General features: G+C 32.6%; 1 protein-coding gene and 1 long non-coding RNA gene across 3 annotated transcripts in view; both read left to right on the top strand.

Moving 5' to 3' along the window:
* Positions 1-20,816, top strand: part of LOC552020 (neuromodulin) — an 89,935-nt gene that overhangs the window by 60,584 nt on the left and 8,535 nt on the right. The window contains exon 4 of one of the 2 annotated variants that reach the window (XM_026439023.1): positions 10,152-10,305. The exons of the other annotated variant lie outside the window; for it this stretch is intronic. Coding sequence (XP_026294808.1) covers positions 10,152-10,214 — 63 coding nt within the window. The 3' untranslated portion in view covers positions 10,215-10,305. Of the gene's footprint in view, positions 1-10,151; positions 10,306-20,816 lie in introns of those variants that run through there. 2 annotated transcript variants of the gene reach the window in all.
* Positions 11,372-13,731, top strand: LOC113218591. The gene is made up of 2 exons (XR_003304168.1): positions 11,372-12,376; positions 12,470-13,731. It is a non-coding gene; the product is annotated as an uncharacterized LOC113218591 (long non-coding RNA).

Here is a 20,816-nt window from a genome sequence, read left to right on the forward strand (position 1 = left end):
CTTCTTTTTTTGAATTTAGAATTATGCGAGCGGATGAAGCTTAATCTCGTGAAAGAATATTAAATGTTGGAAATATGTAAGAAATTTAAATATGCATAGAGAAATTATATAATAATGAGGAGGAGATTGAAGGAAATCAAGTGACACTTTCTTTTTTACGAATTGTTTTCTTGTTTTAGGAGAATTTTATTTTCAGTTTTGTTCGATTATGTACAAGATCAAATATACACAGCTTGTATTATTTAATCAAGTCAATCTTAAAATACTTTTATTAATAATAATAATAATAATAATAATTGTAATAATATTCGTAATAATAATGGTAATAATCGCTTTGAATAATAATTCCATTTTCCATCCATGGAAAAAAAAATTAATAAAAATAATAATGAAATAAAATTAGTAAAAATCAATGATAAATTAACGTTATAAAAGAATAAAATTAATATTTTTACGAATATTGTAGCGAATATAATTTACAAAGTAATATACAAAGTCGATTGTTATTGTATACGTATCGATTAAACGTAGTCGGTCTCCGAACACGAATCGAAACAAACGTATACGTTCGAGTGTTATTGTATACGCACCGATTATACCGTAGTCGGTTTTCGAACACGGAAGGGAACACACGTATCTTTCCGCTCTCCGAATAAATATTTTATCGCTATACGATATAATAGAATGTTAAAACATTGTGATTGTTAAATAAATGAGGTATCGAGATGTAAAAATATATTTACAAAGTAACAAAAAGAAATTTTACATCTATAAAAAGAAATATTATTATTGATTTACAATACAACGTGTTAAAATAATAAAGAAAACGAGACGAAACGAGAAAAAGAGGAAAAAGAGGAAAAAGAAAACAACAATTAATATCGATAATTGAAACGAAAAGTTGCAATCATCAGAAGAAAAATAATAAAAACGAAAAAATCGAACTTGGAATTTTTATTTCTCGATTGATTTATATATTCGAATAAATTTTATAAAGATATATATTTTTTATTCTAATTACTGCTTGATATTTTTCGTTGATTCGTTTCGTAATTGACAATTTAAGATATTTTTATATTGATATATAATCGATAAAGACAAGGGATAACAAAATTGTCTTATCTTTCATTTTTATATCCATTTATTTTTTTTTTCTTTATCGTATTCAATCATTATTCACTCTGATATTTTTCTAGATCGTGTCTTTTGTTATCCTGATGCCTACCCAAGATCTATTATTTGAGAACGGATGGATTTGTACTCGTGCCTTATTATCTCTTCTCTTCCCCCGCTTAAATTGGATAACACAATAGACACTTAATAAGGGCTTTATGGTGTTATAAAACAACGATTAAAGCTTTACTCTTGCATTCCAGTAAACAGCAACAACCGTGTAGTATATACGTGGCGCGTGTAATAAAATTAAATGGTGCTCTCTTTCAAATTAAAAATGTAAAGGGAAACGCTTAATGCTCTCCTTCTTGTTTGTTGAAATATCACGATTTAATAGGTGTATAAACGGGTGTAAAGATCTTTTAAAGTAGAAGTATAAAAAAATTAAAAAGCGTAGTCGAATGAGAATTCTATGATCCATTTCTCTGAACCTGTTTTTCGCTTATTGAATTTTCTATTAAAAGATGTATAATAAAGATTTCAAAAAGTTTCAAAGAAATCTTTTCAATTCTTTTCATTTTCTTTTTTATACATATACTTTATTTATCTTTATTACATCTTTGAAACGATTCTTTTTGGATTAACGCATAAAGATTAGACACGATAGAAATCAAAGATAAAATTTATATTCTTTCGCGTATTTTTTCCTTTGCTTTAGTACAAGAAAATATATCGACTGATTCTTGGAGCTGATGTATGCATGCAAAAGATGCATGCATCTCCTCCAAGAAAACTTTCGACTTAGTTTATCTAATATTTTAAATACGTATTAACGAAGATCTTCTTCGATTTCGTCGATCGAAATTAACGTGTCGTTGCACACACACACACACACACTGGTTGACAAATAGTTGCTCGTGCTATAGCAGCCTTTGTGACGTAGAATCCTATCAAAGTTAAGCCACGTCAGGCGCAGTTAATGCTTGAATAAGTGACTGGTTGGAAGTGTATTGTCGATAGTAATTCAGAATATTCCCTTAACTTTTAGAGAGGATACAATTATTCTCGACTGGAACCGCAGCAGTCGATGCCTAATATTAAGGAAACGAGATAAAATAAAAAACAAGCAATAGAGATTAATACCAAACAAAAAAGCGAATCTATAAGAAGAAGAAGAAGAAGGAGAGGAATACAGTATCAAAACTATCTCTCTCTCTCCCTCAGGCGACAAAAGGTATACACATATTGAATCCTATTAGAGATATTTCTGGGTTGGCCTCAGGCGTTTGTTTCTTTTATTTCATGGATATCGTGGAAAAGTTTCTTCTGGTCCATGCATACGTGGACAGAAAAGAAAAATGCGTGAAAAGAGAGGGAGAGAATAAGAGGAGAAATAATGTGGAAGGAGGATGGAAAGATCAAAAAGGGAAAATGAAAGGAAAAAGGAGAGAGAAGAACGAAAATAGAGATGAAAAGGAAAAAAAGTTGAAATGTTTTAATTGTATTTATAGAGTATTTATTGATTAAGATGTCGAGATTGACATGTTTTTCTTTTTATACTCTTTTTTCAAAATTCTGCAGAATTCTGTATTCCAGCTGCCAAGTAATTTTGGCATTCAATATTATGGTTTGCAACAATATTGTTAAAGAAATTTTGTTGCAAAAATTTGAAATACATATGGAATACATACAGAATATATAAGAAATTGAGAATGTGTGAAGAATTGAATATGGAAGATGAAGAATTGAAATTGGTTAAATAACATTGATGATATATTAAAAAGAGAAAGAGATGCAACTTTTCTTATTCAAATTAAGGAGTTAAATCTTGAACATCTGCATCCTATAAATTAATTGTGAATGAATTTGAAATCTGGTTCTTAATCCCAAGTGGAAGTCCAAATGAAAACTTCTTAATTAATTTCTAACTGCTTCTGATTACGAGTGATCTTAATTAATTATTAATTAACTAATTATCCTAAATCCTCGTCAAGTTATTTACTAAAAAATATATACTTACCAAAAATTAATTTATTAGAAGTTCGTTTGAATTTTATAATCTGTAGAATCGAAAAGAATTTATTTAAAAAAACTGTAGAATTAAAACTTCCAAAATTATTTATTCGATTTATCAATTTTTTCTATTCTCCTTTTTCAGAATACCTCTTAATCAGAAGTATTTTTGAAGAATAAGAATTAAAATTATTGAAAATCTTTTAAAGATTAATCCTTGATTAAAATATAAAAAATTTATCTTGTAGCAAAAAAAAAATACTCAAGAGATCGAAACTCAAACGTTATTCGAAAAGGAGAAAATCAAATCAAGATTCAAAGAGGATTTACTCGTGTAAAAAAACAAAATACAAAAAAGTTAAATAAGATGATAAGATCAGAGAGAGGAAATAGAGAATCGAAAAGAAGAAAAAAGCGTAAGGGTAGAATAAAGAAGAGTAGTCACAATGGGTAAGATATTCTTTGAAATCCGAATCCATTCCCAATGGCAATTATTTCGAGAGAATGTTCCTTCCCTTTTATCAAGCCTACCATTTTTCTTTATCGACCCTGCCCAACCTGAATCCTTCTCTTTTTTTTCTTCTTTGTGTCAGGAATAATTTCTCTCCTTCCTTTCTTCTTATTTTTACAAGTTTTTAAGATTTTCGAACCTTATGATTCGTTTCAAGAAACCAAATAGCAATTAAGTTAATATTAGAGTAGTTATATTAGACAGTTTTATACAAGGGATTGAATTAAAATGATTCAAAAGATTGTATAAATTCAATATTCCATATTTTAATATTTTTATTCTTCGAGAAAAGGATCATTTTCTTCTCGTATACACAGATGAGCTTTCAGACACCATTCAAAATTATTTACCTTTCGTGAACGTATCGTGAAACGTACTAGGTAATAGGAAATTACACCGCGTCTGACCATAATCGTGGTGTAACTACTGAAGCTCGAGCGGGCAGCCATAGCAAGGAAATGCTATAATTCACCCGGGTAATCGGTCTCGAGGAACGCTTACGATTTTGTTAAGCAAGAATACGAGCGTAACCTCGGTTCTTGGCCTCGGTTATTCGACCCAGTTATTACAATCGTTCCAGGATCTCGCGTGTGCTCGTGCGTTACATAGGCCGACGTGACGTTATTCTCGCGTTTCATTGTGAAAAAAAAACAGGTGATTCCTTTTGAACGCTACACGATTGTCGCGATCGATTTGCATCCGTAACGAGTCGTGTTTAACCGAGCTTTGTAATACGCAATAAATCCATAAATCGTGATGAAAATAATTGTGACAAAATTATCTCTTAAATTTCTTCTTCATCATCGTTAACATCCACGTTCGTTAGATTCTTTTCCAATCGATTCGTGGCATGATCATTGGAATATTTGCAAATGTAACCAGAAACGAAGCATCAGATTATGGTTTTAATCAAACGATTGCTCCTTTCAGGCGCATAATGCATCTTCAGAGATCCGTGAGTTTCCAACTTGAGCGAGCAACGTCATTCCAAAGATCAACCCTAACAACGCTTCATTATCGTTTCTCCCCTTATCGTCGTAGTTCGATGCTTCACGCTTATTTACCTTGCACCTATCCGAACTATGCTTGTATTTCAAGGAAGGACAAATTGTTCATCTTCTGTTGTAACGAAATATGTTACTACCTACCTTCGTGAAATAATTATCCATCCATCACAGATTAGACGCAGAGGGAGAGAGATTTATATCTTTGTTCTTCACAAGATTTATATCTTGTTTCTTCACAAAGTGTTAGAGTAGATTTAGAGAGTAACTTGTGTTCACTTTTGATAAGTATTTCTAGATTTTATTTGTGAATATAAAATGGTGTATATTTAAATAAAATAGAATTTTAAGTAGGATATGTATTAGCAGTTATCTTCGAAATTTATCACACAGTTTTAAAGATAGATTTTATTTTCATTCTTCTATTCAGGAAATCGTACTTGGCACAGTTCCTTTTCATCAAAGATACGTTATTGATCATATTTCTTGGAATTTGGACGTTAATGCACTTAGGAATAGTCGTAATATTGTTGCAAAGGTGGCTAAAAATAAATAATTCTTGAATATCCAATATTAATATTATTTTTTAAATGAAAAGTTCAAACATCTATCTTCAGTTAACAGTTTCAGTTTTTTAATTTTAAGGGAGAGGAATAATCAAAATCTGTCAATGAAGAATAAACATCTTTGCAATAAATATACTTCATCTCTCCACTTTATCTTAAAACGGTTATTATAGTAGTATTAGTAGTAGTTTCTACCTTTCACTAGAAATCAATACTAGAAATGTATTCCTCTTTTAACTTCCATTTCGGCTAGCGTTTCGTTATCGATTTCATTTTCGAATTAAATTAAGTTTAAGTCGATTGTCCACTTAGCTCTCAGTATTCAGAAACACATCAGGCTTAGCAAACTTGGTTCCTTCGAGCTTTGAATTTACGGAATAGACATTTCGATGTTATCACTAATCTAATGAGGGTCGCAAATTTAATGAAAACTACAATTCGTACGTCTCAAAGTGGATCTGCATCATCAAAGTAGAGAATGCTAGTCGTCAATTCTATTTAGCATCGTTCCAATATCGTTTTAATTTTAATTCTTCTCAAAAATTCCTCGTCCTTTCAAATTATATGAAAGTATGGTTTGGTTTTCAAAGATTTTATCATTGAAAAAATTTTAAATAGTAAATCTAGATACGATCATAATGAATTGTTCATACAGGTTAGCGTCTTCTGGCATAAAATTTGAAATGCACGAACGATATTGAGGTGAAACAACAGGTTTATCTATGGACTGTGCGAAAGCAGGTCGCTATAGTAAATACACTGCTATTACGTTATATATACTTTCTTCTCCCTGTGCTATTATAAAATCGATTCTGATATGAGTCAGAATTTAATGTCTCTAATAAGAGATATCGGGGCATAGAAAAGAGTTTATTTTTTTTTCTACTTCTAATCGAAACAGCCATCGTAATTCTTATCTGTTTGAAGGGAAAAGTTTTATCGATCGAAAGGTTTTCAGTAATGATTGATCGAAAAGAGAAAAATAAAAAAACACGTCCCATTTATTTTTCAATTGCATGAAATGAATCGTTTCAAGGATATTCAATGTATATTCATTACGTTTGTATTATTGTAAAATTAAAACAGAGATACACAAGTTAGTTTAATTGTTTCAAATTCAATATTTTTGTGCTACTATTTTCAATAAGTATCAAGATAAAGATATATTTTACTTTATTGTATTTCTGGAATTTTAATTAAGAGAAAAAATCGAATCACAATTGAATAAAAATCTGATGTTTATTTCATTCTACAAAAGAAAAAAATAATAATATCCGAATCGAAAGAAATCCTCTCGATAAATTCACTGTAATCCATCGACAAACGAAATGAAAATATATTCGAAATTAAATTAAATTGCACTCTATTTATTTATCATTTATCATCAGAAACGATCGCCTTTCGCTAATCGCACAAAGAGATGGAAAAAAAGCTTTGACGTCGTTTGCTTTAACATAATTATTCGAGTGAATCCTCGTTGATTCAACCGAGTCGTTTTTATTTTTCTCTTTCCAAAACTATCTTCTCGAAGATTGAAATATTTCTCGAAATAAATATATTTCTTCCTTGTCATCCATCCTTTATATTTCACAATTAGTGATTGTATTCCATCGATTAGGGAGACATGGAAACAGGATTAATGTCGTTAATGAATTTATAGATACGAAATGTTGCATATCTGTGATGAGAAATTATCGAAAAAGGTTTCGTGGAATTTCGTGGCCTATTATTTAATTTAAACAATTGTTTTCAATCAATCAATTGTTTTCCATATTCGATTTCGTTTATATATATTTAAAAGGTTCTTTTAGCTTTAGATTTCATTCTCTTAGATTTGTGATTTCGAGCAGTTGTTTTATTTCCACGATTTTGTATTATTCTCGAATTTCAAAGATATTTTTCAATTAGCGTTTCGATTAATTGGCCTCTTTCCTTCATTTGAGATGTTTTAATTAGAATGTGGAATTTCACGGATTTTTTTCACTGAGAGATATAATAATAATTATTCGCGATAATAATTTGTTTAAGATTTGTAATCAGATAGATAATTAATAATACATTTAAGAAAAGAATCTAGAAATTTATTAAGAAGAAAAAAAAAGATACAGAAAAATAATTTAGATTTATTGTGTTTCAGATAACTTAGAAACTTTATTTCCATCAATCTGAAAATTGAAAAGATTATTTTCTCCGTGTTTGAGAATTGAATGAAAGATTAAACTCGTATGAGAAGTGAAACTTGGAAGAGGATGATTTTATTTATTCAAACGAAACTTTCTTCGAAACTTAAAGAACACTTGAAACGAATCGATATTCGTAGAGAACAGAGAAAAAGAGAGGAAGAACGTTAATCTACTTTCCAAGAAAGGTATAATGTGACATCGTAACATATAGGAAAACGCTTACGTGCACGCATGTTTTATATGGGCATATAATGCAACCAGTTGTACAGTTTTTGATGTAAATATGTATATTTACTCGTCTAGCTTCGATTTTCCGTTCGATCAGCCAAGAAGCTCGTTCCTTTCGAATTTGAACGTGTCTCAAAAGCAATTTTGTCGTTTGACACCGAACACGTAGGCTCCTCGGATTTCCCTTTGACTGAACGCTATCCAGCTTCCTTGAATTCTTAGGATCCTTTAGCTTTTGGAGAGAGAGAGAGCTTATTAAACGAGAATTTAAAAAAAAAAAGCTTCAACTCGTTCCATAATTTTAACTTTAAAATAGGAACACTCTCTCAAATATCGTTCAACAATTTTTATTTTTACCTCTCGATTTGTTATTATTGATATTTAATTTATTAATTTTGTTGATTCAACTAGGCGACAAACTGGATATGGATTCTAATTGAATATCGCGGAAAAATTGAAGAAATTCGTGTCAACGTGTGTGGAAAATAGATCGTGAGAAATAATATCGACGTAATTTCCTGTCGAAGGAGAAGCAATAATGCTTAGTCGTGTGCGATGAAGAAGAATCTTGATTGGGTCGGGAGAATAATGGGCTGAGGCAAGATTTAATACGACGATAATAATTACGAGTAAAATGCTTGATAGAAAAAGTAAGATACTTTTCAGATTAATTTCTATCTGATTGATTATAAGAATCGAAGGGGAGAAAGTTTCTGAAATTCAAAAAATTTTACGTCATCGAATATTTCACAGTTAATCGTTGAAGAGATGATTTTTATAAATATTATTGTATAATTTAAATAGATTTGAACAGACAAGTTCTATCAAATCCACGGAACAGTGAATATCTCGCGTCAAGGAGGAATCGATAATTTTATCGGTTTTGCTGGGAATTTGAAATCGAGGCGGACATCGATTTGTCGAGGTGTGTAACAGATTAAATCCTATCATTTGTATCGGTGTTGGGCCACGAAACGAATTCTGCTCTCAGCTATCGGATAGGTTCGAGTGTATTCAGATTTCGATAGCGTGTCCAAATTTGTCGTCATCTGTCTATTGTCGCGTCGAATGATAAATTCGTGGATAATTTGTCCAAAAAATGAATATTTATAATGTTTCGAATCGAATAAATTTGACAATATCGTTTCGATGATACATAGTTTTCGAAAATTGAAAATAGAAGCGCGTTATCTTGGTTCGATTGAACATTTTCTTTTTCGCGAGAAACTCGATTTATATCGAAGAAAGAGATTGCGTCGAAAAAAAAAAGAAAGAAAGAGATCCTCTTTTGTCTTTGTCTCCCTTGTTCGATTTTCTTGCTCGAAATAATGAAAAAATTCCATTGACACTGTAATATCGTTTTCTTCTTATCTCCATCCCTTTCCAAATTTCATTCGCGAGTTTCAATTACTTTATCGTTCAATAACAAATTTTATTTCAAAGAATATTAACAAGTAATTTTTATTTTACACGTATCTCTCTAAATATATGTCACAAATATGTTACAGTACAATAAATAAAGCGACACAATTCACTGTGGCCACTGTGAAAGAAAGAAAGAAAAAAAAAGGAAAAATAATGAGAGAAAAAAAAGCAATTTATTTCGTCTCATCCGATTGGTCACGGGTCGTCAATCAATAGAAACGAATTTCCCACCGATTAAAACGGCGGCCAACAGGGAGTTGTAATTTTTTTCCTTTCTATATTTGGAAGAATCGCTTCGGTGTTAACCTGACCTTAAACTTCGTCCAATCCATGCTCTTCTTAAACTCTCTCCCCCTCCCCCTCTACTCGTACGAGTAGAAGTCAGCTTGGAAAAAGAGTCGAATCAATTCAAAAGTCCCGCAATATCAAACTTTCCGGTTGAAAAGTTATGTTTCAGACGGAGAAGGGGTGGGGAGCCCACTTGGGAGGGTGGAATAAGAGAGGAAGAAAAAACAGAAAATCATTAAAAAAGTTAGCGGCCAAAAGTGGGGCACATTTGTGTGTTTCACGTTTCAGGTGTACACCACGATCGATGAATGGGGTGAAAATTTTCGGCGACATTCGCCCCGAAGAGAGCTTTTAATCCGAGCCTCAAACACGCTCGACCAAAGTTCAAGGGCTACTTCCAACGAGGACTTTTTTACGCTTCTGAGTTCTCGTAAGAAGAATCGTGTGACCCGTGGTTTAATTAACACTCGAATATTGTTCGAATATTGTGGATTAATTTATATATATATTTCATCATTCTTCTCCATATATTGATTCAGAGATATGGATTTTTATACATATAAATGTATTCAACTAAATGTAACAACAATTTTCATGCAAAAATCGTGAAGAGGTGAGTAAAAATTTTCTCGTTGAAACGTGGCCGGAAAATGTGGTTGATTACACCATCGATGTCCCTTTTTGTTTTATCCTGATATCTCGATCCGTTGCCGAGATACGAGGATTCAAAGTTTTCGCGTAACGCAGAGATTATGAATGGAACTGGTGATCCACTGACCTACATATTTTTCCTGGAAACGCGTATCTTACGCTGTTCTAGGAATCGCGGTCTGATGTTTGGGATAGGTCAGTGAGGCGAGGAGCGAGCGAGAGGTCCGAGTAAGCCGACAAGGACGGCGAGAGTGTACGATTGAAAATTACCTTTTCCTTTGCACGACGATATCTCCGGAATGGGAAGTCGTAACGGGATGAATGAAAAAGGGTTTTAAAGGGGAAGATTCCACGCTTCCAACGATCGTTTACTCGTCCACGGGAAGTGAGTATCTTCGGAGTTATAGCGGTTTAAAGTTTTTGCAATTTTTAATACAAGTTTATCCCAGTTTTAAGGTAACTTACGTATGAAAATCGTTGCTCGTATATCTTGTTAATGACACGTTGAAGTTACACAAGTTGAAGATAAATGTATGATCTGCTGGTAATATTAAATGTAAAGAAAATGGGGTTATTTTTAATCGCAAAGAATCGGCTCGAGGGCGTTATTACAGAAGAGGGTAATTTCCGTTTTTCAATGGTACCACTTTTTTCCCTTGTCTATATGCATCTTAATTACAATCTTCGTAATAGCTTCAAGGTTAAACATTTAATAAGTCAGTGCATTCAAGTGGTAAGAAAAGGTAAGAAAATCGGCCATCTATAGCATACTTTTTTTTTCAGATTTCCTTTCAATCGTATGCTTATGTAAATTTTATAATACGTGCTCGAATATTTAATTTCTTCAATGCAATCTGAATTTTAAGCTTTCGATTATTTTTTATAAATGTTAATTCATTCTCTTAAAAAGAAAATATTAAGATCCAAAAGGGATTTTGGTGTTTTATGTAAATAAAAATATATAGGAAGAGATATTTTAAAATAGTGGTTAAGAATTTTAAAAAATTTTTAAATTTTAACACAGATACTTATTATTTTGTACTCGTTATTTTTCTTGAAATATTTCAGTATAGTTTTTCATTTAAGATTGAATGTTTTTTATTAAAATATAAATTTAACAATCTTATTACTTTTATTATTCTTATTATTAACATTTCTTCGCATTAAAATTCAAATATTATGCGCAGAAATGTGGTCTGGACCATAATCGAGATAGAAGCGCGGAAAAATTCATTTTATGTCACTTGAAAGTACGCCAAGAAACTGCTACAATTTCAAAATTTACGAGCACTTGCTGTATGAATATATAAAAAAGTACTATTTTTACATATCGTTTTAAATTCGAAAGCTTAAATTCCTTAAAATTTTTCTTGTAACAATAGTATCGCATATTCTATAAAATTATTGAAAATTATTTATTTATTTTACATAAAATTTATACTCGCGAATGATTAATATTACATTAGGTTGCCAACTATCGATCATTTCTATGCCTGTTGTTAATTAAATATGAATGGAACATTTATCAATGTCACGAATTAATTACATTAAAAAATGTAAACTACTTTTTGAAGGAATAACAAACATGTTCAGCAAATTTTCATACGCCATCTTTTTTACTATAAAACATCCGTCAATAATTAATCAAATATAGTGACAAGTTGAAAAAAAAAACTATTTATAGTATGACTATAATTTCCATTCCAAAAAAAGGAAGAAAAAGAACAACTCGAACGTACACAGAGTTTAATTAATAATACATTTGCCATCGAGCAAAACATTCTGCAAGCATCAATGCATGATGCACGAAAATTCTCTCGAAAGGAAAAAATCCTCGATTCGTACATCACCCGGATGATTCCCCGGAAAAGAACATCGAGACAATAATGGAGAAGCGATTCCAGCCCAAGATTTATGCGTTTTCACGGTGACGGGAACGTGGCTCGAGTTTTGCATATCGATCTAACTCGTCCCAATCACTCGTGGGAAGGAAAGGATTCCAACGAATCTTTTGTTTTTTTAAACGAGGCGGAAGGAAAATTTCGAGAGAGGAAAGTAAGAAATGTATTTCCATGGAACGAGAAGATCACACCTTCTCGTCGTGGAGACACGATATAGGTCAACTCTCGAGGAAGAGGAAAGGGAGAGGAGAGAGAAAAAAAAGGGTGCTACATATTCACTTGGAGAGAAAGGGGTGGGATGGGGGGCCGATGAAAGGTCGTCTCACCTTTGGTAAGCAACCTGAGAAATTCGTGTCAACGTGTGTGGAAAATAGAGCACGAGAAACAATATCGATTCGAGGAGGAACGATCGTGGCTGGCCGCCGATGGGGAAGAATCTCGAGGAGAGAAGAGGGGTGGTAATTTGCTGTTACGATGCTCGAAGCAATGGATGGTTCGAATACTTGGAAGAGAAATTTTTATCGTTTCACATCCTTGAGATGTGTGCGAAAAAATCCTCTAACGAGTTATATTATGTGTTTTTCAGATTGGTTCAGCAAAATCTGGAAAAGGAAATCTGGGAAAAGTAGCCTTGTTTTCGAATTATAATAAAATATTTCTGGGTTAATTTTGCTGAAATATCGTGAAACCAAGGAATTATCTATAATCTGAATGATTTGGAAAGAGAGATGTGAGATGTACGAAGGAAAAAGTGTTTCTTCTCGTCAAATCTTCTTCTCGCAACTTCAATGACATCAAATCTTGATCCTATTTCGGAGAAAGAAGATTTGCAAAAATCTCACGCGTCGTTCTTATATATGATATATTTGTAGCACAATATGGGTCAACCCGAATGCTCGCTTGATGCCTCGTTCATCGCAAGAGTTTCCTCCTAGATAGGAAACGCGGATGGAAAATAACTTCTCTCTTTCTCAATAGAAGCCTGAGAACAGAATAATGCAAAGCATACAGACAAACGATTCTTTACTTATCCACCGTCAAAGAAACGCGAACGTTTTATTATTAAGAATCAACAAAGGATATCGATATATGCCGCCCCCGTATATATCGTTAAATTTAATTAATTTTAATCGACGTGAATTAATAAAAACTGATTAATTTAAGAGCGCGCATAAACACTTTTTTAACTCCATTGTGTAATAAATATTTTCTTTGTTATCCAGAAATTTATTGACACGGATATCCCGTCCCAAACGACGTATCGTTTTTTTAAAACGATCCTGTGTGTGTGTAAAAGGATTAATCAAAGGAGGGATTAATTATTCGGGGGAAAAAAAAAACTCGATCGAAAAAAGAAAATAACTAGCGGCGACAGAACTGTAAGTAGAACTTTGCTTCGCTTGGCGGACGACACACAGTAAAAGAGACGATATAGGGCCAGACATTGGACTTTCATGAAGTCTCTCGTTAACCGGCGAATCAAGCTGGAACTTTCTGCTTATACAATAAGTTCCTAAATGCTGGAATCTTGATTGTTTTAAAGTACTTATCCTTGTCCTGGAACTTTGACCGGAATGAAAATTACCATCATGGTTATTTAGAATTAATTTGGAATTTAGAAATTATTCCTCATATTTGGTAGAATTATCGTGTTAATTTTATATAAAAGTTTAACATATTTCGTAAACAAAATCGTTGAAAGAACGTCGAAAGGAATTTTTAATTGTACAATCATAATATACATACATCCTTTATTTATTGAAGAATACCGAAGGCAAAAAAATTTTCACAAAAATTTGCATGTATCACAAGGCTACCAGTATCGGCATCCTACGAAAAAAAAAAAAAGAAAAACATCCAAGCAAAAGCAGAAATAAACTGGCTATTTCCATCGGTTACCTGGGGGGCCTACACGAGCAACTTTCCCCAGAAACGTTCAAGCCTGAAGTCAACAAAGTTCCCTTTTAGACGTGGATATCTCCGTTGCATCCTCCTTTTCAAATCCTACCCCATTCTAAACTGGAAGGGGAGAGGGGAGGCTGGTTCAAAAAACATTCGATCCGCCTTGCTTTATTCGCGTCTACCATCGGCTCGGTAAACAGAATGATTCTGTCCTCTCTGTGCAAAGTATCCCAGTTGTGAGTATCTGTAACGTTTCTTCCTCCTGTTGGAAAAAAAAAAACAACAATCATCAACAACAATCAAGAAAAAAACACGATGCGTGCACGAATAAGTGGAATAAGTCGAAGAAACGCGGGACGGAATACAGTTATAAGTTATTTATTTCTAGCCAAACTCTTGTAATAAGATGATGTAGATTGATTTATCATCAAATTCTTTAAATAATTAATAGGATAAAGTGAGGATTATACATTGTTATATTAATTAAAAATTATTATATGAAAAAAATGGTGAATATATATATATTGATTCCAGAAATTTAATTATTTCTTTTTGTCATTATTGATAAGAAGCACACAAAAATTAATATACAAGATAGAATCTATTAACGATTTAAAGAATGTACTTCAAAGGTTTATTTCTAAGGAAATCTCTTTAGTCTTTCCTTTGGCCCTGCTATAAACCGTTAATCTATATCACGTTGAACAGATATTGGGTCGAGATTTATTCGATTTCTGTTCAGCCATCGTACATGACAGGGAAATGACCGTGCATTTACTGTTTGCCGGCTGATCCGTGTGGACGATAGTGAGAGATAGTGAGAGGAAAATTAATGGAAAGTGGGGATCGATCGTGAAATATTGGAATGGCCGGTGAGTTTTGTTGTTTCTCCTTTTTTTTTTCTTTTCTTCCTCCTCTTTTTTCGGGGAATACAGTTTGCGAGGCGTGCAAATCGCGGTGGAAAAATAAAAATTAAAAATATTGGATTGAAAATTTTCTTGGGTGGAGGGAAAATGGATTTGAATATCAATTGGGTACGTGTATATCGGATTGGTTACGGATTTCAATACAGATTTAATCGATACAGGGATGCAACAATACCTATCTAGCTTTACGTGTTTATTCATTCTCAAAAATTTTGATTTATAATCTTGCTAAAATTATCCCTTGTTTATTAATATTAGAATAATCAATTATTTTTAACACTACAATAAAAATGTCAACAATAATTTTTCCCAAAAGGGCTTATATATATATATATTTTTTTTAAACAATTCATCATTTTGATAAGTGTGATTATCCTTCCATTATTAATTTCTGCTATTATCATAAATTACAACAGAAATATAGAATACGTGCATTTATTCCAAATTAATTATCACCATTCCAACTAATTTCAATTAATTCTCACAAGAATAAAAACCATGAGAAAGAATTATATTTCCATGGCAGTTGAAACTCAAAACTAATTAATGACATAACTAATAAGTTTCTTCTTTTGTAGATACTGCTGTATCCTTCACGCATAATTAATTCGAGTAAATCCTGATCGATTCTTCCTTCGACTCGTTTCGAATTCAAAATTTTTTTCGAAAAGATAAAAAGGCACGGAGAGAGAAAAACAAGGAAGAAGCATGGAATGGGCAAAATTACAAACGAGGCCTCGGTTTAATTCCAGCGACTCCTAACCCAATATTTATTCTCAATTAAAGCGGTTGACAACGTCTCGAAAGGTTGACGAGCGAAACTTGCGAGCTCGTTTGCGCGTTCATTTACATTTGACACCCTACTCTAACACGTTCGATCGCGGAAATTTGCAAGAGAAAGGAGGAGGGGAGGAGGGGCAAGAAGCGTCTCCCCTCGACGAGGCGTATAAAAAAGTAGAGGCGAGATTTCAATTTCGTGGCGATTCTCAGAGCGAAAAATGGTAACATCGATCGATTCCAATTATTAATTTGGAAATGAAAATTTCGTGATTTTTACTTTGAAACAGATTCCTGTAGAACGTATTAAGGATGTGAACACAATTGATAACATTTTTTTTTTCCTTCTAGCTTCTCAGAATAATTTTTCAACGGATATATTCAGAGAGAGAAAGTTACGAAAAATATCACAGAGGGCAAGTTTCGAGAGTTTTACTTTCAAAGTAAGTTATACATCTCTCTCGTATAACTTGGATCGTTAAATAAATTTTGTATATCTTTCTTTCTTTTTTTTTTTTTAAAAAATAATGCTTCCTTTCCTCCCCTTTTTTCTTTCTAATTAAAATTATAAGTATCAGAGTAAATGATCTACTGCCAGAGATTTCAGAGAAAGTTGGATTTCACCTGCAATTAGAGGCAAGGTTGTACTCGTCGACCTGATTTTTTCATCGTGTTTTATCGTGATTTTTTAAAGGTATATCCTGCTCTCAGAGATCAAAATTGCAGAAGGAAATCAGTTTTATAAATTTTTTTCGATCAATTTTAATTTTGTAACCCTTCCATCGACTTTCGTCACGTCGAAATAGAAAATAAAATTGGAAATTACGTTTATCCTATTTTTTTTTTCAAAAATAAACGAGAAACAATCGAGAATGAATAGAAAATTGGCGTGATAAAATATGATAAGTCGCCGCTATCACGCTATCATTTATAAGGGACAGAAGTTGGTTAATGATCTGATATACATGGGCTGTTTGCGTGAATTCGTGTGAGATTAAACTGGGTCAATTTGGTATTTCGCCACGTGGGCGGGGATGCCACTTCGTTATGCGCGAATGTGTTTTCCTCTTCTCGGGGAGGAAAGAGTTCTTTTTCGGTTAATAAACGGTCTGCCACGAGCCGCGTTGTTATCTCGATCGTAGAAACGAAATTTTAACGGGGATTTTAACTCCTCAGGAGGAGGTTCGTAGTGGTGAATTATCGATTGTCAGACTTAACCTTCGAGGAAAGAGATGGGTGATTTTTGTTTGCTGCTTCGAGTAATTTTCGGATGCGAGCTCAATTTTCCGCGTGGCCTGGTTTATCGAATTACATTATCTCGCGTATATCTGACTGTATTACTTTTATGAATATTTATTCCATATTCTCTATGTATTTTAAGTATATTTATATTTTATATCTTTATTGTTTAGATAAAGAAATTGGAGAACGAGAGCACGAATATTTTATTTTTATTCTAACTGTAAGAAAAGAGGAAGGAACAAATCTAAGAAGAACAGATTCGATTGATTCAAAATATTAAAAATAACTTCTGATCTAAATTAATCAACCCAATTAATCAAAATCAAATATAAAGATATTACAAAAAAAAAAAAAATTGAAAGAGCAAAGCACGCATCAAAGAAGAACTTCGTACAAATTTGGTAAAGTTAAAGCGTTAATCAGGCGCAGATCACAATAGGTTAGTGGCCACTCATCGCCAGGACGCGCCGTCAAAAATTTATTGCGGTTGATTTGCATAAACGCGGCCGCATAATTCAATGGGAATCCGTATCAAAGACCGGCGGGGAAATAATGGAGATATACGAGATACTCGTCACGCGGTTCATCACTTCCTCCAGTTTCGAGGGAATAAATTTCCCCGCTCGTCAAGCCCGCAGATTCACGGCATAAATCGCGCATTCAGCGAATGGTTGAAAGGGAGAGAGAGAGAGAGAGAGAGAGAGAAAAAAAGAAGAAAATCGAACGATATCAGTGCAGGCCAGAAACCGACCGCGAATCGATTGGATTGGCTAAGAGGAACGTTCCCTTAGGTAAAAACCTTTTAAAATAATTGATCGAATACATCGTGCAATTGGCCAAGACGTTCGATCATAACCGATCACGACAAGGTCGGTGTTATAAGTTGATTTTTTTTCTTTTTTTTTTATCTCGTTAAGGGGAAAATTGGACGAGCTATATTTCATCGCGAGGAGTGATTCTTGGAATTTATTTCGATAGAATATTCGATCGATCCAGAATTATTATTAACCTTTGTTAATTAAGAAGAGAGAGAAAGGTAGATTAAAATTTTGTGTCTGAAGTTTAGAAATAGAAATTTTTATTTATGTAAAAAATATTTCAGGATACTTTCAGTATTGATTACACGTAAATTTATTTAGAAAAGATTGTTGAGAAAATTTCTCTACATCATCGTGTAAAATAATTACGAATTAATTGTCCCATCCTTCTGTAATGATATTCGAAACAGTTACAATTTGTTACGATGGCATTACAGTTGAATTAAATCGTGCAGCTCTCGCATCTGGACTGCAATTTCCTCGTATCATAAGATGGAAACGGGTGACAGGTGAGAATCTGTTTGAGACGTTGACATATGGGACAAGGGAACTCTTCCATTTTCTTTTTATCCCCGACCATTTGGCGCTCGTGTCTCTCTTAGTGAATTTGATTCTTCAAGGACACGCATCAAGATTTATTACAATCTTTCTTAAAAAATTTATATAAAAAGAGTCTGAAAAAAAAAATTAAAGCAACGTTACAAATTTAATTAAAAGAAATCTTTGGAAAGAAACAATGATATTTATACGTGGAAATATTTTCTAGATAAGAAATAATGAAAAGAAACGTGATATATTCAATTGTAAAGAAAAGGAGACACGAAGAAAATTCTACAGATCAAAATTGAATTTTATATAATAATTTGAAAGATTGAACTTCACGAGCGACATAATCCTTTATCATTCGTTCCAATTCCATCTCCAGAATGGAACAATTTGAGAGATCGTAATCGTGGTAATCCGCGTGATACCTGCCTGCCTCGTAACTGATGTAAGAGGAGCGATGGATTTCGAGGCTGTGCCAAACACGAGGTTGATCGATAAGTCCATAGGCGAGAGTGGCCTATTGTTAGCTCCTTTGACATTATGTTGATTCCACCAACGTGGGGTCATAATCGGCGGTAACCAAGCGCACCTGTGCGTCCTTTCAACCCTGTCCTGCCAATCGTCCAAAGATTCCACGAAAGCTTCTCGAACACATTGTTACTCCCAGAAATAGGGTGCACTTTAAGGGTGCCATTATCGAACCGTATTCATTATTGGAGAAACTTATCAGTGTGCATGCACGCTGCATGCAAATACAACGTGAAGCAGAGCATATTGTGAGCAGATTTATCAATTTCCTGTTGACTCGACACACACAACGATCGTTTTCTTAATTTTCAAAAATATGGAACGAGGAATTCGTATATCTTCACATCTATACTTCAAATTAGGTATAACATATTCATTTGTTTAATAACAATTGTTATATTGTCAGGAGGAGTAACTTGCAAAACTCGATTTGTACATAAATCAACGTATCAACCCCCAAAGGCTCGTAAAGTAAGTTTCTTTTGTAACTGGCGAATGCAAATGCTGCATGAGAGAGGGCTGGTTTTGCATTCAACTTGCAGAACGCAAATATACAGGGGGAACAATAATTATCCGGTTGATGCATAGTTCTAGTAGAGGAGGGAAGGGATAATTTGAAACTGGTTTGCACAGGTTGCTCCATTGTGAACCTTTATCGGAGGAATTCCGTGTTATCTATCCAGGAATGTTTTTTCCAATTCGATTGGCAAAGTTATGGTTGCATCATTTTTAGAAAGAATGAGAGATAACATAACGTTCTCCACTTTGGTGATACCAAAGCTTCAGAGGATTTATTAATTTTTCTTTTGCGTTGCGATGGATTTATCTTTTTCTGAGAGGGGATCGAAAAGAGTATGCTGCGAAGGGGAGATGATTGATTTTGAATCGAAGTGGAGGGAAGGTAAAAGAATTATATTGTAATATTTATTCATTTGTCGTTTAATTTCTTTGAAATGAAAAATTTTATTCTTTCTTTTTATTGATATATCCATGATTTATGTAGATTTATTTTAATTTATTCGTATTTGTTTTATGAATGAAATACGCAAAAGAGGAATTATATATTTTAATAAATAAAACAGATTTATAGTAAATGTAAGAAGTTTGAAAGGAGGTTGACATAGAAGAAGGATTAATCCATTACATTATCGATACAATAAATATTTTTTATTATCTCAGATTATGTTGCAATATTCTGTGATAGTTTTATTCAAATATCTGCTCCATCATTTATTCAATGGATACAGAATTGAAAAAAAGGATATAACGTTAAATCTCTTGTAGTGTTTAAAACCTTTAATTAGAGCGTCGGTTTATAGCCATTGAAAAAAGTAATTCCGACAAATCCTACTTTAAAGTATAATAGCGATATAAATCAATGAATATTTCTCAAAAAATGTTTCATGGAAAACATTTTAAGGTAAGAAAAATACTTTGAGAAAATTTCGAATAAAATAATTTTCTGACAATTCAAACGGATATTCATAATTCTTAATTTTTATAATTGTTATTTGAAACAAATTGATTAAAGAGAGAGAGAAGAATACTATTTTCTTAGATGAGAAAATAATGATAATGGAAAATGGGATGTACTTTGTTAAAATACGACACGAAGACCAGGAAATGCTGAAACGAAATAGGGTAATTGAATGATCCTACTGAAATATTCAAGTGTTGAAGTACTCTGCTAAACGTATTCGTGTTAAATGTAATGAAGATTCTAGATGAAAATGCGAAGAAGGTGCAAATTCGAGGGAAATGTGGATAAATTAAAAAGAAGAATTTTTTCCTTTTCAACATGAATACGATTAAAAATTTTTTAGAAAAACAACGCGTTAAAAGAAAGAACGAGTATTAGCACAAATTCGAATAATAATGTAAATATATTTTCATTCAGAGGAAATACTTGAAATGAAAATTAAAAAAAATTTGTTTTGAAACAATGTTCCCCAGCATTGTGAAAGTAGAATTTAATTAAAAAAATTTTCGCGTATCTGCATATTTATAATTTTATTAAATTAGAAAAAAATAATAACAAGCGTGAAAGATAATTTTTATTTAATAAATTTATGATGCTTTTTTGTAGCATATAATAATAAATTACAACACGAGCCAAGTTCCAATATGTTACATATTCCGTTGAATTGTACAATCTATTCTATCATAATTCATATTCTAATATGAATACATCGAA

Source organism: Apis mellifera, linkage group LG2, assembly GCF_003254395.2.
Source record: "Apis mellifera strain DH4 linkage group LG2, Amel_HAv3.1, whole genome shotgun sequence".
Lineage (NCBI taxonomy): Eukaryota > Metazoa > Arthropoda > Insecta > Hymenoptera > Apidae > Apis > Apis mellifera.